The sequence below is a fragment of the Mustela nigripes genome, chromosome 2 (assembly GCF_022355385.1).
Source record: "Mustela nigripes isolate SB6536 chromosome 2, MUSNIG.SB6536, whole genome shotgun sequence".
NCBI classification, from domain to species: Eukaryota; Metazoa; Chordata; class Mammalia; order Carnivora; family Mustelidae; genus Mustela; species Mustela nigripes.
In genome coordinates, this window is record NC_081558.1 from 10,227,017 (window position 1) to 10,253,705 (window position 26,689).

Genomic DNA, 26,689 nt, shown 5'->3' on the forward strand with positions numbered 1-26,689 from the left:
TTCCATGGTTCATTGTTTGTGTACAACACCCAGTGCTCCATGCAAATACCTGCTCTCCTTAATACCCACCACCAGGCTCACCCATCCCCCACTTCCTTCCCCTCTAAAACCTTCAGTTTGTTTCTCAGAGTCCATAATCTCTCATAGTTGGGCTACCCCTTCCATTTCCCCCCTTCAGTTTCCCTTTCCTTCTCCTAATGTCTTCCATGCTATTCCTTATGTTCCACAAGTAAGTGAAACCATATAACTGACTTTCTCTGCTTGACTTATTTCACTCAGCATCATCTCCTCCAGTCCCCTCCACGTTGATGTAAAAATTGGGTATTCATCCTTTCTGATGGCTGAGTAATACTCCATTGAATCACAGCTTCTTTATCCATTTGCTTCAAGAACCACTTTCAACCACACCAAATTTCTTGATTTCTCCTCTATATCGCCTTAATAATTTTTTTTTAAATTCTGGTAACAAAGCACATCCTACAATGTGTTGAATTAGTTTTCCTGGAATGGATCAACCTCAACTCTCTCTCTCCATAGCTCTCCTCCAATTCTCCACTTGGAACATACTGGCAGGAAGGCACTTTGTAATCCTAGCATTTAGCATGTAGCAATCAACCTATGCTGTAACTGTATTTATTGAAAGAAATAATACACACATGTGCTTGATATACAAAGAATATCGGGAAATGGTTACAGTGGCTATTTCTGCGAAGATATAGTGATGGGTTGAATTTCCCTCCATTTGAACTCCTATGTGTATGTATTATCTATACTATATCCCAAACACACTAGGTTTTACTAAAAAAAAAAAAAAAAGAAAGATTTATTTATTTATTTATTTGCAAGAGAGCCCTCGAGGGCGAGTTGGGGGAGGAACAGAGGGCTAGAATCTTTCAAGAAGCCTCCAAGCTGATCGCAGAGCTCCGCCAGAGGAGGGCGCCGGAGGCTGGACCCATGACCCATGAGCTCGAGACCTGAGCCAAACCCAAGCGACAGCGCGTAGTTTGTAAAAAGAAGTCTGATTTTCTATTGTCTTGAACATTTTTTCACATCTTATTTTTGGTGAGAAAATAAGTTGTAGAAGATACAAAATATATAATTCTATTTTAGAATAAACTAGAAAGATTGAAAAATAAATCTTACCCATGGGCATGTTTCAGTAGGGGTATGGATTGAACCAAAGGATAAAAGAGGGGGCGGGCGAGGGTAAGTTAAACACAGAGCATCCCAATTTGTCAGCAAAATCCCACCCCTGTCCCAGCCCACCAAACCCGGGACCCGCCCAGTCCCCGCCCAGTCCCCGCCCAGTCCCCTGCCCATCAGGCTAAGCCGCGCCCCCAGCCTCCTCCGTCCGGCATAGGCCCCACCTCCACCCGTCCCTCTGCAGGTCCAGTCCGACCCTATCCCAGAGCCTAACTTCTCCCTGCGGGGAAGGAAACTAGGATTTACTCTCCGAGGCCGGATGAATTAGGGGATCAACATTTCTGTCACTCTCCCTGAAGCTCCTCTGGTCCCAAACCCGGTTACTTCCGCTCTCGGCGATCCCCACCCCCACCCCCATCCCAAGGCCGGAAGCGGAAGTGCGCTGTGGCAGCGGAAGCTGGCGGGTGTGCAGGCTCCGCGGCGGGCTGCGGTGGGAGTGTCTCCGGGCCATCTGCAGGTGCGGCCCGGCCCATCGGGAAGGCGGGGAGGGCCTTGCGGGTGCGGGGAGGGGCCGCAGGGCCCCGGAAAGCCGCTGTGCGGCGGCGCCTCGTCCCCGCGGTGGCATCCCAGGGCGGGATGGGGCCAACAATGCTCGGCTTCGCAGCCGTTACCCCTTTATCCCCCGGCCTGGCCCGCTGCCCTCCGGTCCCCCCTGTCCGGGCCGATAGGACGGTCGCTCATCCATCGGTAGGGAAATCGCGTAGTCGAGTCCAGGTCCCGCAGCTGGGGAATGTGGTACCACCAGCCGGCCCAGCTTTCACCCATCCTCCCGGATTTGTAGGACCCTACCATACCTCCCTTATGCATGGAGCTGTTTATTAGTAATTCACGTTGTATGTCATAGGACGTTTCGTGTTATCTAACCCTGCAGCTGGAACGTTAGGTCCTGAGTCTGCATGGGCCTTTTGGTTTGAGTGACTGCTCAAGTGAATTTAAAAAATAGAATGTACCCTCTATCAAGGGATGAGTTAGATGAAAAGAGTGTTTGTTTTTTTTTTTTTTTTTGGTGACTGACAATTTGTAGTTCCTTAGCTTAGGGCCTGTTAACTTAGATTTTGTTTGATTCTTACTTTCCTTTCTCTTTATTCCTTGCTTTCATTTAAAAGAGCTTTTAATTTGTGAGCGCCAGTGTTTTTCACTGCGAGATGAGGGTTTTTTTTTTTTTTTTTAAAGATTTTATTTATTTGACAGAGAGAGATCTATGTAGGCAGAGAGGCAGGCAGAGAGAAAGAGAGAGGAGGAAGCAGGCTCCCCGCCAAGCAGAGAGCCTGATGGGGACTCGACTCCAGGACCCTGAGATCATGACCCAAGCAGAAGGCAGAGGCTCAACTCACTGAGCCTCTGAGACGCCCGAGATGAGGGTATCTTAAGAAAAGCTATTTCCCAGTTACCTCACAAGTCTTACCATCAAGGAAGAGGAAGATTATTCAGTTCTTTTCAGGGCCATTTCCGCCCTGGTTACCCCAAGCCTGTGAGTGAATCACCACGAGGCTTAGAAAACATATGGGACTCCGGGAAAAAAGATGACATTGCTTTGTTAGTGCTGGGAATTGAAATGGAGTTGGCCATAAATGAAGTGTCTTTTTTTAAATAATAGGGTTAAAACTAACATTTGAGAAATGAGGAAAAAAATTAATTCTGGAAGAAAAGTAGACTTCAGATTTCAAGTAAGGTATTTACTGTTAAAAAGAGCACAAGTTCTGCCTTGCCTTTTTAGAAAGATTTAACATTGTTTTTTTTTTTTTTTTAAAGATTTTATTTATTTATTTGACAGAGAGAAATCACAAGTAGATGGAGAGGCAGGCAGAGAGAGAGAGGGAGGGAAGCAGGCTCCCTGCCGAGCAGAGAGCCAGATGCGGGACTCGATCCCAGGACCCTGAGCCGAAGGCAGCGGCTTAACCCACTGAGCCACCCAGGTGCCCCAAGAAAGATTTAACATTGTTTCTTAAAGACATCTGAAAACTAGTGTTGATTTATGTTGCATAAAGAGGCATTTTAAATCATTTTTGTATTTGATTTTGTGGTGTTACATTAGTGTCTGTGTGTCTGTGCAGGTGCATGCCTCAGGCTGGTAATACTGAATTATTCTTGGGGAGTGTTGATTGTTTGACACATTTCCATTGGGGACGCCCTCTGTGAACTGGGCCTTGGACAGGGGGAAACAATGTGATTGAAACAGATACCATACTTGCCTCTGTGGAGGTTTTATTCTGCCTTAAATTAATCATGACCAGGGTGATATGGAAACGTGGAACAGGAGAACTTGGAGAGGAGGTCAGGAAAAACCTCTTACAAGGGACAAATGTTTGAATCTCCCAAATGAGCTGCATATAGCTAGACAAGGGGTTGGGCTGTAGACTAGGAGTAGGGTTGAACTCACAACCCTGAGATCAAGACCTGAGCTGAGATCCAGAGTTGGATGCTTAACCGACTGAGCACGTAGGCGCCCCGCCACTGAATTAGTTTTAAGTAGGAGAGTGACGGAGTGTTTGTGATTTAGACAAAACACTCCGCTGGGTTGAGTGTGGAGTTTAGGATGGACAAAAATTTGAGAGTTCATATATGTTTGTCCTGGGAATTGAAATTGAGTTGGCCATAAATGGGGTGTCTGGGGAGTCCATATATGAGCTAGAGTCAGTTCAGGTCTCATGCTGGTATTTGGGGTCCAATGATGATTGCAGAATTGGCAAAGTTGGCGTGTTTGAGAGGCCATGCAGGAGGCGCAGTTGAGAGAACTTGGTTGATGTATTCTCTGTTCTATGTTACAGAGCAGGGTTTGGCAAACTGTGCCAAATCTGACCCATTGCTGGTTTCCATAAGAACTGTTTGAGTGGGACACATTTGTTTACGTGTTGTCTGTGGCTGTTTTTGTGCTACAACCACAGTTGAATTGTTGGCTTAGAGGCCATTTGGCCCACAAATCTCAAGATATTAACTCTCTGGTCTTTTAAAGAAAAAGTTTGCCAGCCCCTGATATATAAGGTAGTTAGTACGCATCAAGCGCTGTGCTAGTGGCAGGATTAGGAGACCTGAAAAATGCGGACACAGGTCTACTTTGGGAAAGTACATTATAGTTGGAGAGGCAAAATCACCTCAACAAATAAATTAAAAATCACAACTTGATAAGAGGCAGTGGAGGAAAAGTAGAGGCTATTAGAGAGAGGTATTTTGAGAGAATATAAGAAGGGAAATAATCCTTTTATTAGATGAGAGGAACCACTAGATATGATCAGGGGGTGTGGTCTGGCAGGTGGCTCTGGGCCCAGTATGTTGCTTATTGGGAAGGATTCCGTGTTAGGGTTTTCACTGGGCTGCCTTGCTGGGGGCCCACAGAAGTAGAATTACCTGAGCCAAACCCCTGTGTGGGGATCTGCTTCCACCCTAACCTCCCCACCCCACACATTTTTTTTTTTTTTTTTTACCTTGGTCTCTTTTATTGCAGGGAGGATGCCTAATGAGACCTTAAATCCTGGCGCTGGTGTCATGGTGAGGGGACTGGAGGAGTTGGAATGGTTGGGGGAGGAGAGCATGATCTGATGGTCTCTTTCAGTGCCCAACCTCTGGATGGAACTGGCTTGGGAGGAGGGTCCCCACAGTGACCCTGGGGCTCTGTGCCTAATTTCGGAGTCTGACTGCAGAGGGGGGCTCATTTAGACTTGGCAGAAGCGGAGTTCCACACCCAGGCCATCCCTCGTGAGGCCTCCCAAAACACACGCATCTGTATAAATTTAAATTAATTAAAATTCAGTAAAATTAAAAACCCAATTTCTTAGTTGCCTGAGCCACATTTCTCAAGTGCTCAATAGCTACTCGTGCTGGTGGCTGCCTTTTTGGAAATCACAGACATAGAACATTCCCGTCATCACAGAGTGCTCTGTCAGACCATGCTGCACTATAGGATTCTGAAATTAAAAGCCCGTTAAGTCTCTAGGATGCAGTGGAAGCCCTATTTTCACAGACAGAAAAGATTACAAAACGCTTTAGTCTTGGGAGGGGGTCTTGGGGTTTCATGAAAATTAAGTGATCAATGGCAGACTTTTGATGCCTTAAATAGTGTAGGGAAAACTCTCTAGAGCCCAGAATTAGGCGCTGGCAGTCACTGGTGGTGTGAAGCGACAAAGAGAGCCAAAGCTTACACTCTCAGATTTGTCCAACTATTAAAAGAAAGGAAATGCTGTCTGCTCAGTTGGCCATCTGATCCCTGTTGCTGTCCCAGCTGTTGTTACAGCACACCACCAGCCCTAGAGATGGGCAAAGAAATGGGCATGACTGTGTGCCAATAAAACTTTATTTATAGAAACAGGAGGCAGGTCAGGTTTGCTGAGCTCTGCTGTGGCAGAACTGAATGTGCTCCCTTCCCCAGTGATAACCAGTTGTCCTTCAGGTGGTCCTTGCTCAGCCAGAATATATGTGTGTTGTTTTAGGAGTCAGTCACCTTCGAGGATGTGGCAGCGGGGCTCATCCAGGAGTGGGCGTTGCTGGACGGGGCACGGAGGAAGCTGTGCCGATACGTGATCCTGGACAAGTGTGGGACCCTGGCCCCCAGGGGTAAGGCTAGCATCAGGCTGGTCCTTCTCCCATGCAGGTGTCTAATGCCTTTTAAGGGCCAGCTGCGTGCCCTAGGAAGATGAGTGGGCTTCCGCAGGAAAACCGCTCCATCTGTATTCTTCCAAATGCATGGGTCTCACTGAACTTGGCCTTGGGCTTCAGGGCTTCATTCCTGAGGGGCACAGGGGAGGGTGTTTGTGGTGTGGTGTGGGCCCTTGTGGAAGAGCTTCACTGAGTTCATTGGAAATTGGGTGTGATCACTTTGCTACCCCTGGCACTGGCTCAGTGCCAGGAGCTGAAGCCCATGCGGAAGTGGCAAGCCCACTGTGAACTCTCCCTACTTCCCTCAGCGTGTGTATTTTTATCCAGCAGTGGGGATTCCACCATGCACATCCAGTCTGGGCTCCCGGGTGGGGCCAGAGGAAGAGCTGAGGGCCCCACGGGTGTGTGTGTGTGTGGGGGGGAGGGGTGCCCACCGGGTGGAGGGGGTGGTGTGATGGGAAGAGTTAGTCTGAGAGCATTTCAGAGGCCCTTTATCGCAAGGGGAAGTGAGACTTTGGGGTGACATTTCTCAAGTGATTTCCTGTGGTGGTTTTTCTCTTCTGCTAGCCTTTTGCTACTTCTCTTTGGTCTCAGAAATGATCTGTTCAAAAGTCTCTCTTATTTTAAACTGAGTTGTTCACATACCATAGAATCCACCCTTTCAGAATGTATAACTCACTGGTTTTCAGTGTATTCACAGAGCTGTGCCGTCTTCACCAGTCTCTCCTCTTTTCCCATCTGCTGTGTGCACGGATTTGCCTTTTCTTGGCATTTTGTATGAAGACAATCGTAGAACATGTGGCCTTTGGTGTCTGTCTTTTTTCATTAGTGTGATGTTGTCAAGTTTCACCCACATTATAGCGTGTGTTGAAGCTTTGTTCCTTTTTTATTTTTTTACTTTTTTAAAAAGATTATTTATTTATTTATTTGACAGACAGATCACAAGTAGGCAGAGAGGCAGGCAGAGAGAGAGAGAGAGAGAGGAGGAAGCAGGCTCCCCACCGAGCAGAGAGCCCGATGGGCTCGATCCGAGGGCCCTGAGATCATGACCGCCCCCCCACCTCCGAGCCAAAGGCAGAGGCTTTAACCCACTGAGCCCTCCAGGCGCCCCGCTTTGTTCCTTTTTAGGGCTGAGTAGTGTTCCTTGTGTGGGTAGACCACGTTTTGTTTGCCCGTTTGCCTATGGATGGGTTTGTTTCTATTTTTTGGCTCTTGTGAATAGTGCTGTGAACATTCATGTACCAGATTTTATGTGGGTGTGTTTTCAGTTCTCTTGGGTTGATACTTAGGAGTGGAGCTGCTGGGTCATTTACTGAGCTTTTTGGGGAACCACCAAAGTGCTTTCTCAGGTGCACACACCATTTTACGTTCCCACCGCTGGTGGCCGAGGGTTCCGATGGCTCCACATCATACCCACACTTGCTGTCTAATTCCTCATGGAAGGGAACATTTCTGTGTATATTGTCTAATTGCCTCTTACTTGTTTCTCTGATAAGGCTGTCCTTCTGGCAACATCTGTCTCAGTCCCGGGAGGACAGAGTTTCTCATCCGCCCCGCCCCGCTCCTGTTACTGTCACATTTCACACAGCTGTACTCTTCAGTGTCTCCCTTTGCTCCCTGATGCCTTCTTTCCTTTTGGTACCGGGCCAAGTTTAGGGTCAATATTTAAAAAACAATATTTTAAAAACAATAAATAAATACTTAAATATTTATTTTGGTGAATTTTGTACCACTCTTTCTGAAAGACCTTAATTTTTTCTTTTTTTTTCCCAATTCATTTTAGACTGGGCGTCTCAACTTAAATCCAAAGCATTGACTCCTGTGCAGGATATTTTGGAGGAAAATTTGTCCCAGGATATGCAAATGGTAAGGTTCATGGGGGATTATCCTTGTTCCCTGTCTTGGGAGAGACTGAGGAATTTGTGAGTTGGAAATGCACACCAGAGCCAGGAAGACATTTGGGGGCATTTCCAAGGACATGCCCACATGGTCTGAAGGGAGTGGCCACAACTCATGAATTTGGGCAAACCCTGTTGTCACTCAAGACCCTTTATCTTCGAATCCCGAGTAAATATTGCCATCAGTGTGAGTCAGACATCAATTGTGTGTGGTATGGTTTACTTCTCAACAGTCATGGGAAACTCCTGCCTTTTGGAGAAGCCCCATGGAAATCATGAATGGGAGAAAGCCCGCAATGTCCTTGAGCCCTCAACCCAGCTAAGCAAGGTGTACTTCTGAAAGTGCTAGAAACCTGCCTCGACGGGGCGGAGAGCAGCCCAGGGTGCCCTGCGGGTGTTGGTGGGGTTTTTGTCATCACTTACCCCTGGCCAGGAGCAAACTCGGCCTGGAGAGATGATTCAGCCACATCCAGAATGGCTTCAGGAGGAACTCTAACCTAGACCTGATGAGAGAACCGTGGGAGAGAGGGTCGCCCTGACTATAAGGGACGTGGGAGAGCTGTTGCAGACCCCTGCCCACTGAGGAGAGAAGTCGAGATCCTGCACCTGAAAGGATCCCTTGTCACAGCGTGGCAGAGCCTTCAGAGCCAGGTGGCGTGGCGTGTTCCAGCGCACGAGGGAACAGACTGAGCCCTGCTACCCCCACCTTGGCACTGAGTTCCTGCTCCCCCTACTGTAAGGAATTTCCAAGGTTTGGGTTCCAATTCTTGGGGATTTCCAAGATGAGGGTTAGGGTTTGGATAGAGGGACATACAGAGCCCAGTTTCACTGCCAGGCTGGTCCTGTTTGTCCCAGAGCCAGTGAGATCTCTGGGCTCCCTCAGTGTGTCCCCCTCCACCCCTGTCATGGATGGTGTCCGTCTCAGGGTGTCAGAGATGCCAGCCCTGTGGATGGGGTGGCAGGGCCTGGACAGTAGAGACCTGCTTCATTGCTTTGCTCCGAGCGTGCAGAACCTTAGCCCCGCACGGCCTGGTGTGGGTTGCAGGGAAGCTGAAGCCCTCACCCCTGCGTGGCTCTCGTCAGACGCCAGGGTAGCTGAGACACTCCTCACTGTCCATGTCCTCCTCACCGTTGGTTCACATTTTTGTTTAGGTGGGGATTGTCCTCCAGTAGCTGCTTGGGAAAGGGCTTTTTGCTTTGGAGGCCCTGAGGTCTGAAAATACCCCACTGGAGCTGCTGGATTACAGGGGCCTCATCTGACAGGCTCGTTGCTGTAACTCCACGCAGAGCATTCTGTGTGTCGTTACAGAGCCCTCAATTAATGCTTGTTCCGTGAAGGTGCGAACCCAGGCACTCCAGGCCCTCACCGCCCCCGTGTCTTGATAAGCAGATGGACCCTGTGAGGGAGGAGAACTCACAAGGCACAGCTGTCCTCTCCAGTTTCTGTGGGCTCTTTCCCCTCAGTTTGGGATTCCAGCACCTTCCACAGAGTTCCACTCCCAGCTCAGCTGTGAGCGCTGAGTGTGGGAGAGGAGGGGGTTCTGCTGCATCTGAGCCTCAGGAAACAAGCGGTCACAGAATGTTTTGAACGGGCAGAGGAGGTCCACCAGGACACACATGTGGAGAAACGGAGTGGTTCATCTATGAAGACACACAGCCTATAAGTGGTACAGCCACATTTGGAGCTGGGGGTCAAATCCAGGCATAATTGCAGAGATTGCCATCCTAGCGGCCAGGGTCTGCTGGCTGGGAATCCTACAACCTGGCAGGTGGTTGAAGGTGCTGGTGGTTCAGCTGGCCCTTCCTGGCATCATCGGGCCTCATCGCAATGACTGAGACCCCCATGGCAGCTCTGAGGCCTCCCTGTCACGTGAGAATAAGGCCTTGTGGCCTCCTCCTCAAGGCCAGCTAGGCCAGGGGAGGGCAGGCACATAGAGGGCTGGAGACTGCTCCCAGAAGAACCCTGAAACAGGCTGAGGACGCGGTCTCCAGGCTCAGCCCTTCTCCCCCAGCCGCCCCCCCCACCCTCCACCCCCATGCCGTGTCCCCTCCACGCTGCTTCAGGGCAGGGGGCGGATATTGGCTTGCGTGAGCGTTGGATAAGGACAGGGTTCAGAGGATGGGCTGTGGATGGCTGGGCAGATGGCTGGGCAGATGGCTCTGGGAGAGGTTGGTCCTGCAATGGATGCCTGCCAAATAGACAAACACAGACTCTAAGAAAACACAGAACAACATTCAGAACCTAGGGCTCTTAGCCTTTCTTCAGCGAAGCACTTTGCACTTTGCAGTGCCTCTGGGGGCCTGTGGCCTCACCCCCTAGCTGAACCCCCAGAACCAGAAAGGGCCAGGTTCACCTCTGCGCCTGTGGTGTGTTTAGTCCTTGAGACCCTCGGTGGCTGGTGCCCGCAGTGCAGTAGGGGAGTCACCAGGCCTGAAAGTGCCAGACCTGCATGTCTGCCTTCTGATGGCACTGCCCCAAAACTGAGGGTCCCTCAGGCCCAGAGCAGCTTCATTGCCGCCTCTGTCCCGCTCAGTCCCCTCTGTGCCTTCTCCTGGGGGCCGGGCTGGACCTGAGGATGCAGATCAGGCCCACAATTGGAGACAGGGGGACACCTTTGATTCCAGAGGACTGTCGGCCTCTCTGGGTGTCACCTTGGTCTTCTGGATGTACAGTAAACCTGGGAGGATGTTTGCTGTGAGGGCCCAGCCCCAGCCAGGAAGGCCCACGCACGGTTCAGCATTTCTGCCTATCACCCATACTGAGGGACCTGCCCCCACCACCAAGGCCTTTGAGCTTTCCCCCCAAGATATAACTTATCTCTGACTGTTCTTGCTGTCCCCAGTGCCACCACCCTCACCAGAGCCACTGAGAGTTCTCCAGGACCCCTAGAACTGCTCCCCATAGGCTCTCATTTCTGCTGGGCCCCACCCTGGATACAGAGGCTAGGGACATCCCTTAGAAATGCAGTTCCAGTCAGACACCTTCCCTGAGGGAGCAGCCACCAGTGGAGGGGAGTTCAGACCCTTTCTCCCACCACAGGGCTTCCTTCTGGGAATAACTTACTGACCGTGTATCGTGTGGGGGTCCACCTCCCCCCACTACCCCTCAGCCTGCTGGCCATCTGCACCCCTCTTTGCTCCAGTGTTTCCCCTGCTTCTGGAGGCTTCTCAGAGGTTGCCTCCCCAGCCCGGGTCCCCTCTCCCATCTCATTTTGAGGTTGAAATTCTATCAGTGATTAGTTTTGTACCCAGATTAATCTGGACAAACTACATTGGGTGTGTCTCAGTTTTATCCGTGTGTTGTCCGGAGCAGGGTCTTGCAAATTCAGTCAGGGTGAAGAGCTGCGAGCGGACTCCATTGACTGTGTGACTCTGATCTGTCCCTGTCACTGTCTAGGGGCTGAAGGCGGCCGTGCAGATTCAGAGGGTGGCCATGCCGGTGCCTGCACTGGGTGTCCCTGAGCTGGGGATGGCCGGGGATTCTGGTGAGTGAGCGCCAGGTGGAATTGGTGGCCTGGGGGTCTGGGAACTTGAATCTTCCCCCTTCCTTTCCTCCGGACGCAGGCATTTCCCTGCACCAGAAGGAGAGAATACATAGTAAAGTCACGTCACCATTCTTTATGCATTCAAGGGGAAACATGCTTTCTTAGGATTGTGGGCTGGGAATCTTTTTGGATTTTTTTGTTTTGGCCTTTGGTCTTTCTATTAAGAAGGAGCAGACCCCCTTCACCTGTGGCCAAGCCCATGCCTCCTTTTGGGTAAGGTTAAAGTCCCCACAGTTATGTTGATGCTGAAAATGACAGTTGAATTTACTGCAAGTGGCATGTTTTAACTGCGCTTATAAAGAATTTAAATGGGTATGTTTTAACTGAGTTTATAAAGAATGAGGTTAAAACAAACCACATGTCCTGAGAAGTGGGGGAAAAAAATTAATTCCGGAGGACAAATAACCCCTTTTAGCTATAATTGCAGGGCATTTGTTTCCTGCATCTTGCCTTCTAGTGAGAATAATGAACTTTGTTTCTGAACAGTATCATCCAGTCTTGCATTTGGAATCTCTTACATCATCAACAGGAAGTAATTCTTAGATTATATAATGTATTACTCTTCTGTGTATTTTTGGTAAGCTTTCTGGGCAAGGCTTTGCCTTGAAGTACTCTTAAAGTACTTAGGGTACTGCGCTCTCGAAGTACTCTTCATAGTTGGCTCACCTGTGGTGAGGTGGGCACTGGGAGACAGTCTCAAAACATTGGCCCCTTCCTGGGCAGTCAGATTTTTCAACGAAGACCAGAATACAATAGAAGCGTGCCTCATCTTGCGGGCAGAGGGGAGTTTTTGGAAATTGGAAGTGAGACCATGGGTTCTCACTGCAGCACTGCTGAACCTTGGCACCCTGTGGAGGGGCAGGTCTGTGCTGGGTAGGGTGTTTAGCAGTGTCCCAGACCTCCACCCACCAGACGCCTGGAGCGTCTCTTGTCTTGTTCCGCCAGGGAGCGCTGTCCTAACAAAGTCCCACAGACTGCAGTGGCTCAACCACAAAACTGGTTTTCTCATAGTTCTGGAGGCCAGAAGTCTAAGATCAAGGGATTGGCAGGGTTGGTTTTTCTCAGGGCTGTGACCTGTTCAGGCATCTCATGAGATCTCATGTCCAAAGATGCTCATATTCTGAGGTACTGGGTATTAATTAGGACTTCATCCTATGAGGTTTTTTTGGTTTTTTTTTGTTTTTTTTTTTTAGATATTTTAAAGATTTTATTTATTTATTTGACAGACAGAGATCACAGGTTTGCAGAGAGGCAGGCAGAGAGAGAGGGGGAAGCAGGGTCCCTGCAGAGCAGAAAGCCCGATGTGGGGCTCGATCCCAGGACTCTAGGATCATGGCCCGAGCCGAAGGCAGAGGCTTTAACCCACTGAGCCACCTAGGTGCCCCCATCCTATGAGTGTTTAAAGGGACACAATTAAGCTCATAAGAGCCCCTAGTCATGACAGCTGAAAATGTCTCCAGAAGCTGTGGCTGGTCCCTACCTCCCTGTACCCCAAGATCATGTGCTGAAGTCCTAACCTCCCATGTGACCATACTGGATGGAAGCTGAGCCTTTAAGAAAGTGGTTAAGGTTGCATGAGGTCATAAGGATGGAGCCCCAATACCATAGAACGGGTGTCCTTATAAGAAGGAGGGACACCAGAGCTCTCTCTGGGAAGACTGCTCTCACTAGCCCAACCACGTTGGCTTCCCACTTTCAGACTTCCAGCCTCCAGAACTGTGAGGAAGTAAATTCCTACTGTTCAAGCTGCCCCGTCTCTGGGATTTTGTTATACAGCAGAGCTGACCGAGATCCTTGTGAAGGGAGCAGAGGGAAGGGGAGAGTGGTGTGAGCTGACTGGAGAAGGCTGGGCTCCGGATCGTTCAGGGCCTGGAAGCATGGGAGGAGATCCCGGCCGTGGGCTCAGGCTGCCAGGAGCCAGGGATGTGTTTGGGTGAGAGGTGCCACGCATCTGCGGTTTTAGCCGAACTCTCCAGCACCTGGGAGGTGGTAGGGCCTCCGGGAGGATCCAGGCGTGGGGTGGAGGCCGTGAGGAATGGGATGATAGTGGCCTAGACCAGTGGTGAGTGCGGAGTGGGTGTGGCGGGGTCCCTGAGACCACTCCTGGTTGTGGCCATTCGCTAGGACTCCCCCCTTGGCCCACAGTCGTACTCATGGTGGTGGTTTATCACGGTGAAGGGGCACAGAACTGGAGCCTTAGCTGAAGTTTGGGGGAGTCCAGAAACGACTTCTGGAAGCCTCTGCCAGTGGAGTCACACGGGACATGCTTAATACCCCCAGCAACAAGCTGTGACAACACATGTGAGGTGATGTCTATCAGGGAAGCTCATTAGAGACTCGGTGCCCAGGTTTTTCACTCGGGGCTGGTCGTGTTGGCACCCCCTGCCCAGCATGAGCCTGACTCCTGTCGGCAGGTGCCGGACTCCTGGAAGGGAAGCAGGCGTTCAACACAAACCAGTGTTTGTAGAAACAGTTTAAGCAGAGTGAGCCCCTCTTACCAGTTAGGGCGGGGGAACCCTCTGGAGATCCATGTTCCCAAGGGCCAGCAGTCAGGCCTGTTGTGTTAATTCTTGTCTACACTGTGGGGAATTGGGGAATGATTTAAGACACACGCAGGAGGTTGAGTTGAGATCATTTGCTGAGTCCTGTATGCTTTCATTTGCCAGACATTCCAGAGCATTCATTTGCCAAGCACAGTGTCGGGAAGGGGTGTAAAAGGAAAGGGAACCCAGGCTTGTTCTTCCAAAGCTTCCATCCCATGAGGGTGGCAGAAAATACGTACCTAAGGAAGCCAAAAACAATGTATTACAGATAGATAGAGGCTGTGAGGAAAGGGGGAGGGTCCTTCTAGAGGAAAGAAGGTCACCGGGGTGGGGAGGCACTTTGAGGGAGTGACCTTTCAGTGGATTCAAAAAAGAGAGGCCTGATGTGGCATCAGCCATGGTGGGGATAGGGGCAGGAGGAAAGGGAGTGGGGTGGGTGGGGGTGGGGGGAGATGAGTGCTCCCTGTCCAGATACCATCACTGAGGTGTTTTTGTTTTGTTTTGTTTTTTGTTTTTTTTTTTTCGTTTTTTTTTTTTAAGATTATTTATTTATTTGACAGAGAGAGAGAGATCACAAGTAAGTAGAGAGGCAGGCAGAGAGAGAGAGAGAGAGAGGGGGAAGCAGGCTCCCCGCTGAGCAGAGAGCCCGATATGGGACTCGATCCCAGGACCCTGAGATCATGACCTGAGCCGAAGGCAGCGGCGTAACCCACTGAGCCACCCAGGCGCCCTGTTTTGTTTTTGTTTTTGATTAGTTGTTGGGGTCTTTGGAGTGTCAGGGATGAGATTTCCCATCTGAGGCAGGGATGTTCTTCCTAAGATCAGGGATGCTGGAAGGAGAACAGCCTTTGAGAATAAGGTGTTGAGCACATTTTTGGTGGTGGGGGGCATGAGACAACAGAAATTCATATCTCACATTTCTGGAGGCCACAAGTTTCCAGTCAGGGTGTTGGCAGGGCTGTGCTTCCTTTGAAGCTTGTGGGGAGGCTCCTTCCTGGCAATTCCTGGTGTTCTCGGCTTGTAGCTACATCACTGTGGTCTTTGCCTGTGTCATCACATCACATCAAGTGTCCCTGCTTCTTTCTTTTGTCCTCTTCTTACGACACCAGTCATATTGGGTTTGGGGCCCACTCCTCTCCACTGTGACTTCCTCTTAGCCAATCACATCTGCAAAGACCCTGTTTCCAAATAAGTTCACATTTTGAGGTAGTGGGGGGTTACAACTTTATAATTTTGGAGGGACACAATTCAGCCAATAATGGTCTGCCCCCTGGTCCCTCTCCCCTCAAATTCACGTCCTCCCCATATACAAAATACAGTCAGACAATCTTGACAACCCCAGAGTTATTACCCATTCCAGCATCAACTCTAAGTCCCAAATCTCATGAACTCAAGAAGTCCCCAAGTCCATATGAATGATCTAAATCAGGCGTGAGAAAACTTGGGGTGTGGGCTCTACCATGTGCAAAATTCCTCTTTACCTGTGAACCTGTGAAATGAGAAAAAAAGTCCTCTGTTTCCAAAAGACATAGGTAGGACACACACAAGGTACATGCTTCCTCTCCCAAAGGGAGAGAAAAAAGGGGTTATGGGTCCCAAGCAATCTCGAAACCCAGCAGGGCAGGTTCAAGGCCTGGTAGCAGTCCTCTGTGATGGCAGCAGCCCTTCCCCCCCATCTCACTGTGGGTGTAAGGGGAATTCCTCAGCCAGATGAGTGGGGACATGGGCTGATGGTGTGTAGGTGTGTCTGGAGTTCAGGGGAGAGAGTCAGCCAGGGGTTTGGGCCCAGTCAGGCTGGGTGGGAACTGATGCCCAGAGTGGGTGAGCCTGCCCAGGCAGAGGCTGAGGGATGGAGGAGTCTGAGGAAGCTCGAGGGGTAGTCACTTCAGGGTGGAGGGACTAGATCACCACACACATTGACTGAATACCCACCAGGGATGGGGTGGGGTCACTGGTGGTCTCAGTGAGGTGCCTGTCGTTGGAGTGGTGGTGATTGTGAGTGAGTGCGAGGTGAGGAAATGGATGGTGACTTGGTTGCCCACAGTGGGGAACAAAAACAGTAAGTACGTAGAGGGAAAAGCAGAGTTTTTTGGCTTAAATTGTGGCCTCCCAGAAGGGTATCTTGAAGTCCTAATTAGCCACTGGTGCCTGTACCCTGTGACTGGGACCACACTTGGAAATGTGTCTGCAGCTGCTATTGAGTTACGGTGAGGTTGGGCTGGGGGCCTCTCAGCCAATGTGACTGGTGGCCTTTTTTTTTTTTTTTTTAAAGATTCTTATTTATTTACTTGACAGAGATCACAAGTAGGCAGAGAGGCAGGCAGAGAGAGAGAGGAGGAAGCAGGCTCCTCACTAAGCAGAGATCCTGATGCGGGGCTCGATCCCAGGACCCTGGGATCATGACCTGAGCCGAAGGCAGAGGCTTTAACCCACTGAGCCACCCAGGCGCCCTAACTGGTGTCCTTTTAAGAAGAGAAACATGCATCCGCCTTCGGCTTAGGTTGTGATCCGAGGGTCCTGGGATCAAGTACAGTCTCAGGCTTCCTGGTCAGCGGGGAGCCTGCTTCTCCCTCTCCCTCTGCCCCTCCTCCCTGCGCTCTCTCTTTCAAATAAATAAATAAATAAATAGAATCTTAAAAAAGAAAAAAAAAGATAGAGGGAGAAACCTGCCAGGGGGAGACAGGGACACACGGGAGAGGACAGCCATGTGACGACAGATGCAGAGGTTGGAGGGATGCGGCTGCAGGCCAGGGAGCCCCCAGGATTTTGGACAGCCACCGCCAGAAGCCAGGAAGAGGCAAGGAGGGATTCTACGCAGAGCCTCTGAGTGGCGCTTGGCTGACACCTTGGTCTTGGACTTCTGGCCTCCAGAACCAAGAGAGAATATGTATCTGTGGCTTTAAGCCTCTCAGTGTGCCTACTTTGTTATAGCCCAGGAGGGGAATACATGGGTCAGAGATTGGACATGGTTCAGGTTTTCTTTTTTTAATCCTCTGTAATTTATTACATTTATTTGTATGATATACATTATTTTTTAAGTCAGGATTGATTTCTAAGGGGGAGTGTCCCGTCACAGGGTGAGGTGAGGGTGCAGGGAGACAACGGATGGCGTGGGGGGTCACTTGCTTGTCTGTAATAGGCCGAGCCAGGAGGCCCTGTGGGGATGGAGGGGTGTGGTTGGTTTGAAGGCAGGAAGGGGAGAGGCTGCCTTCCCACAGGCAGACTTGGGGTGCTGGCAGCTTCTCTGTCCCCTATTTATGGTTAAGTCCTGGGGCTCTACTGGCCCCGCATAGTGGTGCAGAGGAAGGCGCCAAGCAGCTAGGGAAGAATGCTGACCCAGGGCTGAATCAAGGGGCGTTGGGGGGTGCCCGAATCAAGGGGCATTGGGGGATGCCCCAGAAACTCCAGAGTCTGTTGGTAAATTGAGACTGTGACTCCAGAAATTTGGAATGGAAAAACTGTGTGTGTGTGTGTGTGTGTGTGCCTGTTCTTCTCTGTAAGTGTATGTGCATGTGTATGTATGTTTTGTGTGTACATGTGTCTGCATGTTTATATGATGGCATGCACGTGTATGCATAAACATGAGTGCATGTAAGTGCACGTGTGCGTCTCTTATATGTGAGTGTGTGCATATGTGTGTGCACATGTGGTCACTCACAGCCGGGGTAGGTAGCCTTCGGACCTGTGGTTGTGCTCACGGGGCCTCCTGGCTTCCCTCCTCTCCGAGATGTAGCTCTGCTTGCCCAGGACCCCGCCTGGCTCCAAAAGGAGAGCACAGAGGAGGAAGCCGGGGCGCCAGCGGTACTGATCACCTGTCTGCAGGTAAGTAAGAAATCCCTGTTGCTCTTCTTTCTTGCTTGGGCCTTTATCCTCTTCCCTTGGCCTGGAACTTCTTCACTCCACAGGTCTGGTCTCCAGGCCTCTAGGCACTGGACCTGTAACGGGTGTGTGTGGGGGGGGCGTGTGTGGGACAACCCAGGCAGTGGTCTCACAGCTTCATTCAGACCTTCCCTAGCTGTGGATACCTCATTCTGCTGAGCATCAGGAGGGAAAACAGCAAGGATGTCTGCTGTCCTTGCCTCTTAGTTTTCACGGTCTCTCGGGGCAAACAGTTGTCATTTACCAAATACTTCTCTCTTGCCTGCAACATGCTCAGGTCTGCTGGACACTGGAGCTGGAAGGGAATAAAACTGCCATGGTTTCCTGGCTAGTTGCCAGTGGCTCAGTCCTTTGATGCCACATGTCTGGACGCTGTCCCTCAGGGAGGAACAAGTAGAAGGAGGAGAGTTCTGGTTCTGGGGTCTGAGCCAAAGAGCAGATTCTGAGACCTCAGAACTCCTGGTTCTGGTGAGGTGGCCCGTGGCTGAGCTGGGATGGGTGTGTGTTTCAGGAACCCGTCACCTTTGCTGATGTGGCTGTGTTGTTCACCCCAGAGGAGTGGATGTTTCTAGACTCTGCCCAGAGAAGCCTGTACAGAGATGTGATGCTGGAGAACTACAGGAACTTGGCCTCTGTGGGTAAGGGCCGGCTCGTTGCTTCATCTACACACTCCTGCGACACCTATGCATCCCCAGAGATGTGCTGGTTTGGGAAATCAAGAGGTGAAAAAACAGACAAATCCTGCTGTCATGGTGCTTACTGTTCAGGGGTTTCCTGTGGGAGTGAAGGTCTCTCTGCTGCTATCTGTTTCTCCATGGTTAAAAGTTTCTAGGCCTTTCAAGTTTCTCTCTTGAGTGAGGCCCTGGGTTTTGGGGACTAGAGAATCCCATTGTTCTTTGGGACCCAGTGAGGGGGCTTGTACTTTGTTTGGTTCCTTAGTGGAAGAGCTCTGCCATGCCCGTGAGAATGTAGGCGGGCTCATTTTGCTCTTCACGTCTCCAGTGCCCCTAGAGACTTCAGAATATCAACGCCGGTTAACGGCAGGCCCGGTCTGCATCTTTCCACAGGAGCAGGAGATCAGCTAGGCAAACCCAGTACGCTTTCCCTTTCGGAGCCAGGAGAAGACCTGTGGGCCCCTGAGAGAAGAACCTTCCCAGGAACCCATCCAGGTGAGCAGCGGGCAGATCAGGGAGCATCAGCTCTGATCATGAGATGATCAGAGTTTGGAAATGGTCAGTAAGGGAAATACTTCCATGGCCCTTGACAGAGCCGCTTTACTAGATTCTGCCTCCTTCCTTTTTATCCATAATGCTCTACTCTGGTTTTGTAGAACGATCTGTCCTGCCTGCTCTTCATATTTATCATGTCCATGTGTATAGTTTATCATGTGTGTGTTTTATATGTATATAGCATGTGTATGCTTTATCCAGTGCCTCTCCACCTGTGTGTTCTTGCTAATACTTTCTCTCCATTTCAGTCTCAATCTTCCTAGAACTCTTTCTTAGTAACTTATCTACCATCTCCATTCCTTGTTTCTATGGTTATGTGACTCCTTACATAGTCAAATACCTTAAAATTTCCTTTACTCTTTGATACATTCCTCCTCTTCACAATTTTCTCCCATACTTAGAATCAGTATTTATTTTTTTAAAAAAGAGATGATTTATTTGTGAGAGAGGGAGTGTGCACATGAGTGGAAGGAGGCGCAGAGGGAGAGGAAGAGAGAGAAGCTCAAGCAGACTCCCCACTGAGCGAGGAGCCTGATGTGAGTCTTGATCTCACGACCCTGAGATCATGACCTGAGCCAAAATCAACAGTCAGACACTTAACTGACTGAGCTACCCAGGCGCCTCTAGAATCAGTATTTAAAAAAGAAAATCCACATGTTCTCTGCTTTCTCTTTTGGTTGCCTTGGTCCCACAGTTTCCTTCCCTGTGTACTTAATTTTTCTATCCTTATTCATTCCAGAGCCTCAGCATCAACCCCAAGATTCAGTTTCTCACCCAGATAATTTTGCAGAGATTCCATCCACTCGCATGAAAAGGGTAAGGTACCCAAGGGTTTTTCTTAGTCCTCTGTCGTAGGACAAGTTTGGGGTTGCTGTCAGTTAGAAAAGCAGCACAAGAGGCCAGAGAGGGAGATTGAGAGAGAGGAGAGAGAGAGAGAGATTCAAGGCAAGTGGTGTTCAAGCAGGGGAAAGCAGGTTCTTGGGAGAGAGTCTATAAATGTCATGAGTTGGGGAAAACCCTCCATGTTGAACAAGGCATGTGTTTCCCAGAGTTCCCATAGCAGCCATGTTTATAAATGTGAATAGACATCAAGTGTTTAAAACTTAATTTGCCTCTAACTCGGCCAAACTGCATCTAAGAGGCCTCCTGAATATAATGAAAATGACAGCTCTTTGTGGCAGAGCATCCACTTGAAGGGGCTCGGGAGAAATGGTGCAGACACACTAAAGTGGTAGAAGCTTCAGCACCAGAAATGCCTTTTTCCTATGAATGTAATAGAGCCTTTGGTCTTCCTATTTTCCTCAATTGACAGGAGCAACCTCAGACTGGAGACAAACTCTATAATTACAGTGAACTTGGGGAACCCTTTCACGGCATCAGACCGCTTTTTCAGTACCAGAGAATTCACGCTGGAGGTGACCCCTGTGAATGCCACGAGGGTGGAAAATCCTTCTTCCAGCCCGCTCACCTGATCGTGCCAGACAAAATCCGTCGTGGGGACAAAACCTACGTGTGTAGCAAATGTGAGAAATCCTTCAGATACAGCTCCGACCTGATCAGGCATGAGAAGACTCATACCGCGGAGAAGTGCTTTGAATGTCAGGAGTGTCGGCAAGCCTTCAAGTACTCCTCAAATCTGCGGCGCCACCTGAGGACTCACACTGGAGAGAAGCCTTTCGAATGTGCTCAGTGTGGGAAAACCTTCACTAGGAACTTTAACCTAATCCTGCACCAGCGAAACCACACGGGCGAGAAGCCCTACGAATGTAAGGACTGTGGGAAAGCGTTTAATCAGCCATCCTCCCTGAGGAGCCACGTGAGGACTCACACAGGAGAGAAGCCCTTTGGGTGCAGTCAGTGCGGGAAAGCCTTCAGGGAGCACTCGTCGCTGAAGACACACCTGCGCACTCACACCAGGGAGAAACCGTATGCGTGTAACCAGTGTGGGAAGCCCTTCCGGACGAGCACTCATCTGAACGTCCACAAAAGGATACACACTGGGGAGAAACTGTACGAGTGCGCTACTTGTGGGCAGGTCTTGAGTCGCCTCTCAACGCTCAAGAGTCACATGCGAACTCACACGGGAGAGAAGCCCTATGTGTGTCAGGAATGTGGGCGAGCCTTCAGTGAACCTTCATCCCTCAGGAAGCATGCAAGGACACACACTGGCAAGAAGCCCTATGCCTGTCAGGAATGTGGGCGAGCCTTTGGTCAGTCTTCACACCTTATTGTGCACGTGAGAACTCATACTGCGGGGAAACCCTATGAATGCAATCAGTGTGAGAAAGCCTTCAGGCACAGCTCTTCACTTACTGTGCATAAAAGAGTTCATGCCGGGAGAGAGAACATTAGGAATGGCGGCCTGCCTTTATCAGTGTCCTAGCCGTAGAGGGGGCTACTTGCTGAGTGACTTCCAGGTTTGAAAAATATACGTGTTCCAGGCTATAATCATCTCTTGTAGTACTTGTTTTAGCTGCATCACATGTTTTGATACATATTTTCATTTTGGTTGAAATACGAATATTGTCTTGGTTTCTATTATCACTTATTCTTTGGCCTGTGAATTATTTATAATTAGATTTTAAAACAGCAGGACATGAGTATATTTTTATAGAGGTATAATTACTTATAGTGAAATTCATAGATCTTAAGTGTATAGTTGGAGGACTCTGACAAGTGCATACATATGTATATGTAACCAATATGCCATTTAAGATACAGAACATTTCTATCCTTCTGGAAAGTTCCTGCATGTATATGGGTGTTTTTTTTTTTTTTTTATTTTACAAATTTTTGTTGGTTTCTAATTTAATTTCATTGTGAGCGGAGAATGTGGTGTTTATGTTATTGAATGTTAGGTATCTGTTTAGTTGCCTGTCAGAATTGCCCCTTCCTCCTTACAAAAGGACTTACATTTTTTTGTTTAGATTGGTAATGTGCACTGTTAAAAAACCTCTATCTCTTGGTCCTTGCAGCTAGAGGAGCCCCCCCCCCCTTGCCCGCCCTCCCCCACCCAACCGCCACCTGCCCTGCAGTCCTGGCCTTTCTAAGTATAGGAAATTATTGCGTGTGATACCTGGGAAGGATGTTGTAAAGGAATATTTATCTAGATCCTTCCATGTCTTGCCCTTTGTACAAACAGACATGATGTCTGGCACTAGAGGAGCCATCCCATGACCATGAGGGTAAAAGCTGCAGGCTAAAGAGAGTGTGGCCAGAAGTCATACCAACCTGTTTCCCTAGTTGGTGTCTGTGTGACTGTCCTGGCCCATTTTTCTGGACATCTTGTGATGTGAAAAAAAATGTACTTCTTACTGGCACATGACATTGCTATTTTGGGGATGGGTTGGGGAGGGTAGGGATGGGTTTATTATGGCTTAATGAAGTATCTCATTGATGCACTTAGTATAGGGTTAGTTTCGTATATGCTTCATGGGTGATGGAAATCAACGTATTGTATTCTACATCCACTAGCCTGAGCACACTATTTGTGTTTCAAAATCTTCTACACAGTTATACATACTGGTCAATATCTTAGTCTGTGTGGGCTGCATAACAAAAATACCATTGATGGGGTGACTTATAAATAACAGAGCTTTTTTCTCATAGTTCTGGAGCCTGGAATCCAAGATCAAGATGCCGACAGATTTGCTTTCTTGTGAGGCCTGCTTCATGGTTCATAGACTGCCATGTTCTTGCCCGGTCTTCACATGGCAGAGAGAGCAGAGGAGCTCTGTGGGGTGTCTTGCAGACGGGTGCTAATCCCATTCACGAGGGTTCCACCCTTATAACCTAATCACCTCCTGAAATGCCACCTCCTAATACCATCACAGAGTGGGAATTAAGCTTCAGAATATGAATGGGGGGACACAACATTCAGTCCAGATCCGTCTTTGACCTGTGAACTGAGACAGCTATGTTAAGCTCTCCCACCATGATTAGTGAATCTTGTAATTCTGTCAGTTTTTAAATTTATATATTTTGAAGCAAATTAAATGAGATTTTTGATATTTAATGTTTCCAGCAAATTGTTCCTTTTATTCTTCTACTGACCATCTTTCTTCCTAGTGATGAATATTCAATCATTCATTTTCATAACAGCAAGTCATTGTTTGGAGCTTATTGTTAACAGATAGTAGATATTAACAATGATACTTTGAGGTAGATACTATTATTATCCCCAGTTTATAGATGGGGAAACTGAGGACAAGCTCAAGGTGAATTAACTAAGGTCATACAGGTGGTAAGTGATGGAGTCTGGCTCCAAAATCCAGAGGCTGTGCACAGTGCCTTACCCTGGAGGACTTTTCTTCCTTTATACCTGTTCTTACAGTCTGTTTATTTGTGTTGCTGGTTTTTCTTTTTTCTTTCTTTATTTTTTTCTTTTAGAGAGAGGGAGAGAGGAAGAGGGAGGGACAAAAGGAGAAAGAGAGAGAGAGTCTTAAGCACACTTCTTACCCAGTGTGGAGCCTGATGCTGGGCTTGCTCTCAAAACCCTGAGATCATGCCCTGAGCTGAAGTCAGGAGTCAGATATTTAACTAACAGCCACCCAGAAGCCCCTGTTTTTGTGTTTTAAAATTCTAGGGGTGCTGGGGTGGCTCAGTTGGTCAAGCATCTGCCTCTGGCTCAGGTGATATCTTTGGGTCCTGGAATCATGCCCATGTCAGGCTCCCTGCTCAGTGGGGAGTCTGCTGCTCCTTCTTTCTCTGCCCCTCCCTCCCCCTGCTTGTGCTTTCTCTCTCAAAATCAAGTGCCCTCCGTAATGCCCATCACCCAGTTACCCCACCCCCCACCTTTTCTCTCCCCTCCAGCAATCCCCAGTTTGTTTCCTATAGATACAAATCTCTTATGGTTTGTCTCCCTCTCTGATTTTGTCTTGTTTTATTTTTGTCTCCCTTCCCTTATGATCCTGTTTTGTTTCTAAATTCCACATATGAGTGAAATTATATAATTATCTTTCTCTGATTGACTTATTTCCCTTAGCATAATACCCTCTATCTACCTCATTGCAAATGGCAAGATTTCATTTTTGATGGCTGGGTAATATTCTGTTACACACACACCCACCCATCCACACCCACCCACACACACCATCTTCTTTATCCATTCTTCTGTGAATATAAGGGCCCTTTCCATTTTTTGGCTTTTGTGGACATTGGTGCTTTAAACATTGGGGTGCAGGTGCCCCTTTGGGTCTCTGTATCCTTAGGGTAAATACCTAGTAGTGCAATTTCTGGGTCATAGGGTAGCTCTATTTTTAATTTTGGGGGAACCTCCATACTGTTTTCCAGAGTGGCTATACTAGCTTGCATTCCCACCAGCAGTCTACACTTGCATTCCCACCTTTGTCTTCAACCTTGCCAACATCTGTTCCCTGACTTCTTAATTTTTGCCATTCTGACTGGTGGGAGGTGGTATCTCATTGTGGTTTTGATTTGTATCTCCCTAATGCCAAGTGATGTGGAGCATTTTTTCATGTGTCTGTTGGCCATTTGATGTCTTCTTTAGAGAAACGTCTGTCCATGTCTTCTGTCCATTTCTTGACTCGATTGTTTGTTCTTTGGGTGTTAAGTTTGGTAATTCTTTATGGATTTTGGGTACTAGCCCTTTATCTGATAAGATGTTTGCAAATATCTTCTCCCATTCTGTCAGTTGTCTTTTGGTTTTGTTGACTGTTTCTTTCGGGCAAAGCCTTTTATTTTGATGAAGTCCCAATAGTTCATTTTTATTTTTGTTTCCCTTGCCTTTGAAGATGTGTCTAGCAAGATGTTGCTGGGGCTGATGTCGAAGAGGTTATTACCTGTGTTCTCTAGAATTTTGATGGGTTCCTGTCTCATATTTATATCTTTCATCCACTTTGAGTTTATTTTTGTGCATGGTGTAAGAAAATGATACAGTTTCATTCTTCTGCATGTGGCTGTCCAATTTTCCCAACATCATTTGTTGAGGAGACTGTCTTTTTTTCCTGTTGGATATTCTTTCCTGCTTTGTCAAAGATTAGTTGACCATAGAGTTTAGGGTCCATCTGTGGGTTCTCTATTCTGTTCGATGGATCTATGTGTCTATTTTCTTGACAGTACCATGCTGTCTTGATGACCACAGCTTTGTGATACAGCTTGACTTCCAAAATTGTGATGCCTCCAGCTTTGGTTTTCTTTTCTTTTCTTTTCTTTTTTTTTAAAATTAATTTATTTTCAGCATAACAGTATTCATTATTTTTTTGGTTTTCTTTTTCAAAATTTCTTTGGCTATTTGGAGTCTTTTCTGATCCCATACAAATTTTAGGATTGTTTGTCCCAGCTCTGTGAAAAATGTTGATAGTATTTTGATAGGGGTTACATTGAATGTGTAGATTTCTTTGGGTAGTGTGGACATTTTAACATTTTCTTCCAATCCGTGAGCATGGAATGTTTTTCCCTTTCTTTGTGTCTTCCTCAATTTCTTTCATAAGTGTTCTGTGTTTTCAGAGTACAGACCCTTTGCATCTTTGGTTACTTTTATTCCTGGGTATCTTACGGTTTTTGGTGCAATTTTAAATGGGATTGATTCCTTAATTTCTTTTTCTTCTGTATCATTGTTAGTCTAATGAAGTGTGACAGACTTCTGTGCTTTAATTTTATATCCTGCCACTTTGCTGAATGCCTTTATAGTAATTTTGGTGTGGAGTCTTTGGGTTTTCCACATAGAGTATCTTGTCGTATGTGAAGAGTGAGAATTTGATTTTTTCTTTTCTGATTTGGATGCCTTTTAATTCTTTTTGTTGTTGGATTGCTGAGGCTAGGACTTCCAGTACTATATTGAACAACAGTGGTGAGAGTGGATATCCCTGTCATGTTTCTGACCTTAGGGGAAAAATCTCTCAGTTTTTCTTCATTGAGGATATTCACTGTGCATTTTTTTGTATTGGGTTTTATGATATTGAGGTATGTTCCCTCTATTTCTACACTGTAGAGAGTTTTAATCAAGAAAGGATACGTATCGGGTGCCTGGGTGGCTCAGTGGGTTAAGCTGCTGCCTTCAGCTCAGGTCATGATCTCAGGGTCCTGGGATCGAGTCCCACATCGGGCTCTCTGCTCAGCAGGGAGCCTGCTTCCCTCTCTCTCTCTCTGCCAGCCTCTCTACCTACCTGTGATCTCTCTCTGTCAAATAAATAAATAAAATCTTAAAAAAAAAAAAAAAGAAAGGATACGTATTTTTCAAATGCCTTTTCTGTATATATTGAGAGTATCATATGGTTCTTGTCCTTTCTTTTATTTGTGTGGTATATCACATTGATTGATATGGGAATGGAGAACCACCCTCGCAGTGCAAGGTGGTCCACTTGGTCATGGTAAATAATCCTTTTAATGTATTGTTAGATCCTATTGGCTAGGATCTTCGTGAATATTTTGGTATCCATGTTCATCAGGGGTATTGGTCTATAATTCTCCTCTTTGGTGGATTCTTTGCTCAGGTTTTGGGGTCAAGGTAATGCTGGTCTCATAGAAAGAGTTTGGAAGTTTTCCTTCCATTTCTGTTTTTTGAAACAGCTTCAGAAGAATAGGTATTGAGGGCATCTTGGTTCTTTCCATAGTTTGGCGACCATGGCCATTGCTGCTATAAACATTGGGGTACAGATGGCCGTTCTTTTCACTCCATCTGTATCTTTGGGGTAAATACACAGAAGTGCAATTGCAGGGTCATAGGGAAGTTCTATTTTTAATTTCTTGAGGAATCTCCACACTGTTCTCCAAAGAGGCTGCACCAACTTGCATTCCCAACAACAGTGTAAGAGGGTTCCCCTTTCTCCACATCCTCTCCA

The 26,689-nt window shown here is 48.0% G+C and overlaps 1 protein-coding gene and 1 long non-coding RNA gene across 5 annotated transcripts in view; one reads left to right on the top strand and one right to left on the bottom strand.

Annotated features, from left to right (window-relative positions):
* Positions 1 to 1,509: 1,509 nt before the first annotated feature.
* ZNF333 (zinc finger protein 333) lies at positions 1,510 to 22,902 on the top strand. 3 transcript variants are annotated; one of them, XM_059389229.1, is made up of 10 exons: positions 1,510 to 1,660; positions 4,646 to 4,689; positions 5,628 to 5,751; positions 7,577 to 7,659; positions 11,089 to 11,176; positions 17,507 to 17,601; positions 18,170 to 18,296; positions 18,726 to 18,827; positions 19,627 to 19,703; positions 20,200 to 22,902. In XM_059389229.1, exons 2-10 carry the CDS (start codon positions 4,651 to 4,653, stop codon positions 21,268 to 21,270), a joined length of 1,806 nt encoding a protein of 601 aa, XP_059245212.1. In that variant the 5' UTR covers positions 1,510 to 1,660; positions 4,646 to 4,650; the 3' UTR covers positions 21,271 to 22,902. The 3 variants fall into 3 exon arrangements, with proteins under 3 accessions (XP_059245212.1, XP_059245211.1, XP_059245210.1); XM_059389228.1 differs by having other exon boundaries at positions 1,585 to 1,660; positions 17,513 to 17,601; XM_059389227.1 differs by lacking the exon at positions 1,510 to 1,660 and adding an exon at positions 1,679 to 1,890.
* LOC132011091 (uncharacterized) overlaps positions 9,735 to 26,689 on the bottom strand; it is a 40,465-nt gene continuing 23,510 nt past the window's right edge. The window contains exons 3-5 of one of the 2 annotated variants that reach the window (XR_009402329.1): positions 14,696 to 14,957; positions 13,735 to 14,018; positions 9,735 to 9,880 (exon numbers count right to left, since the gene is read on the bottom strand). This is a non-coding gene — a long non-coding RNA (uncharacterized LOC132011091). Of the gene's footprint in view, positions 9,881 to 11,179; positions 11,264 to 13,734; positions 14,019 to 14,695; positions 14,958 to 26,689 lie in introns of those variants that run through there. The other variant, XR_009402328.1, reaches the window with a different exon arrangement.

Coding starts and splice junctions, on each gene's coding strand:
- ZNF333 (XM_059389229.1), top strand. CDS start 4,651: ATGCCTAATGAGACCTTAAATCCTGGCGCTGGTGTCATG. Junction 4,690..5,627: donor ATCCTGGCGCTGGTGTCATG/GTGAGGGGACTG, acceptor GTGTTGTTTTAG/GAGTCAGTCACCTTCGAGGA. Junction 5,752..7,576: donor TGGGACCCTGGCCCCCAGGG/GTAAGGCTAGCA, acceptor AATTCATTTTAG/ACTGGGCGTCTCAACTTAAA.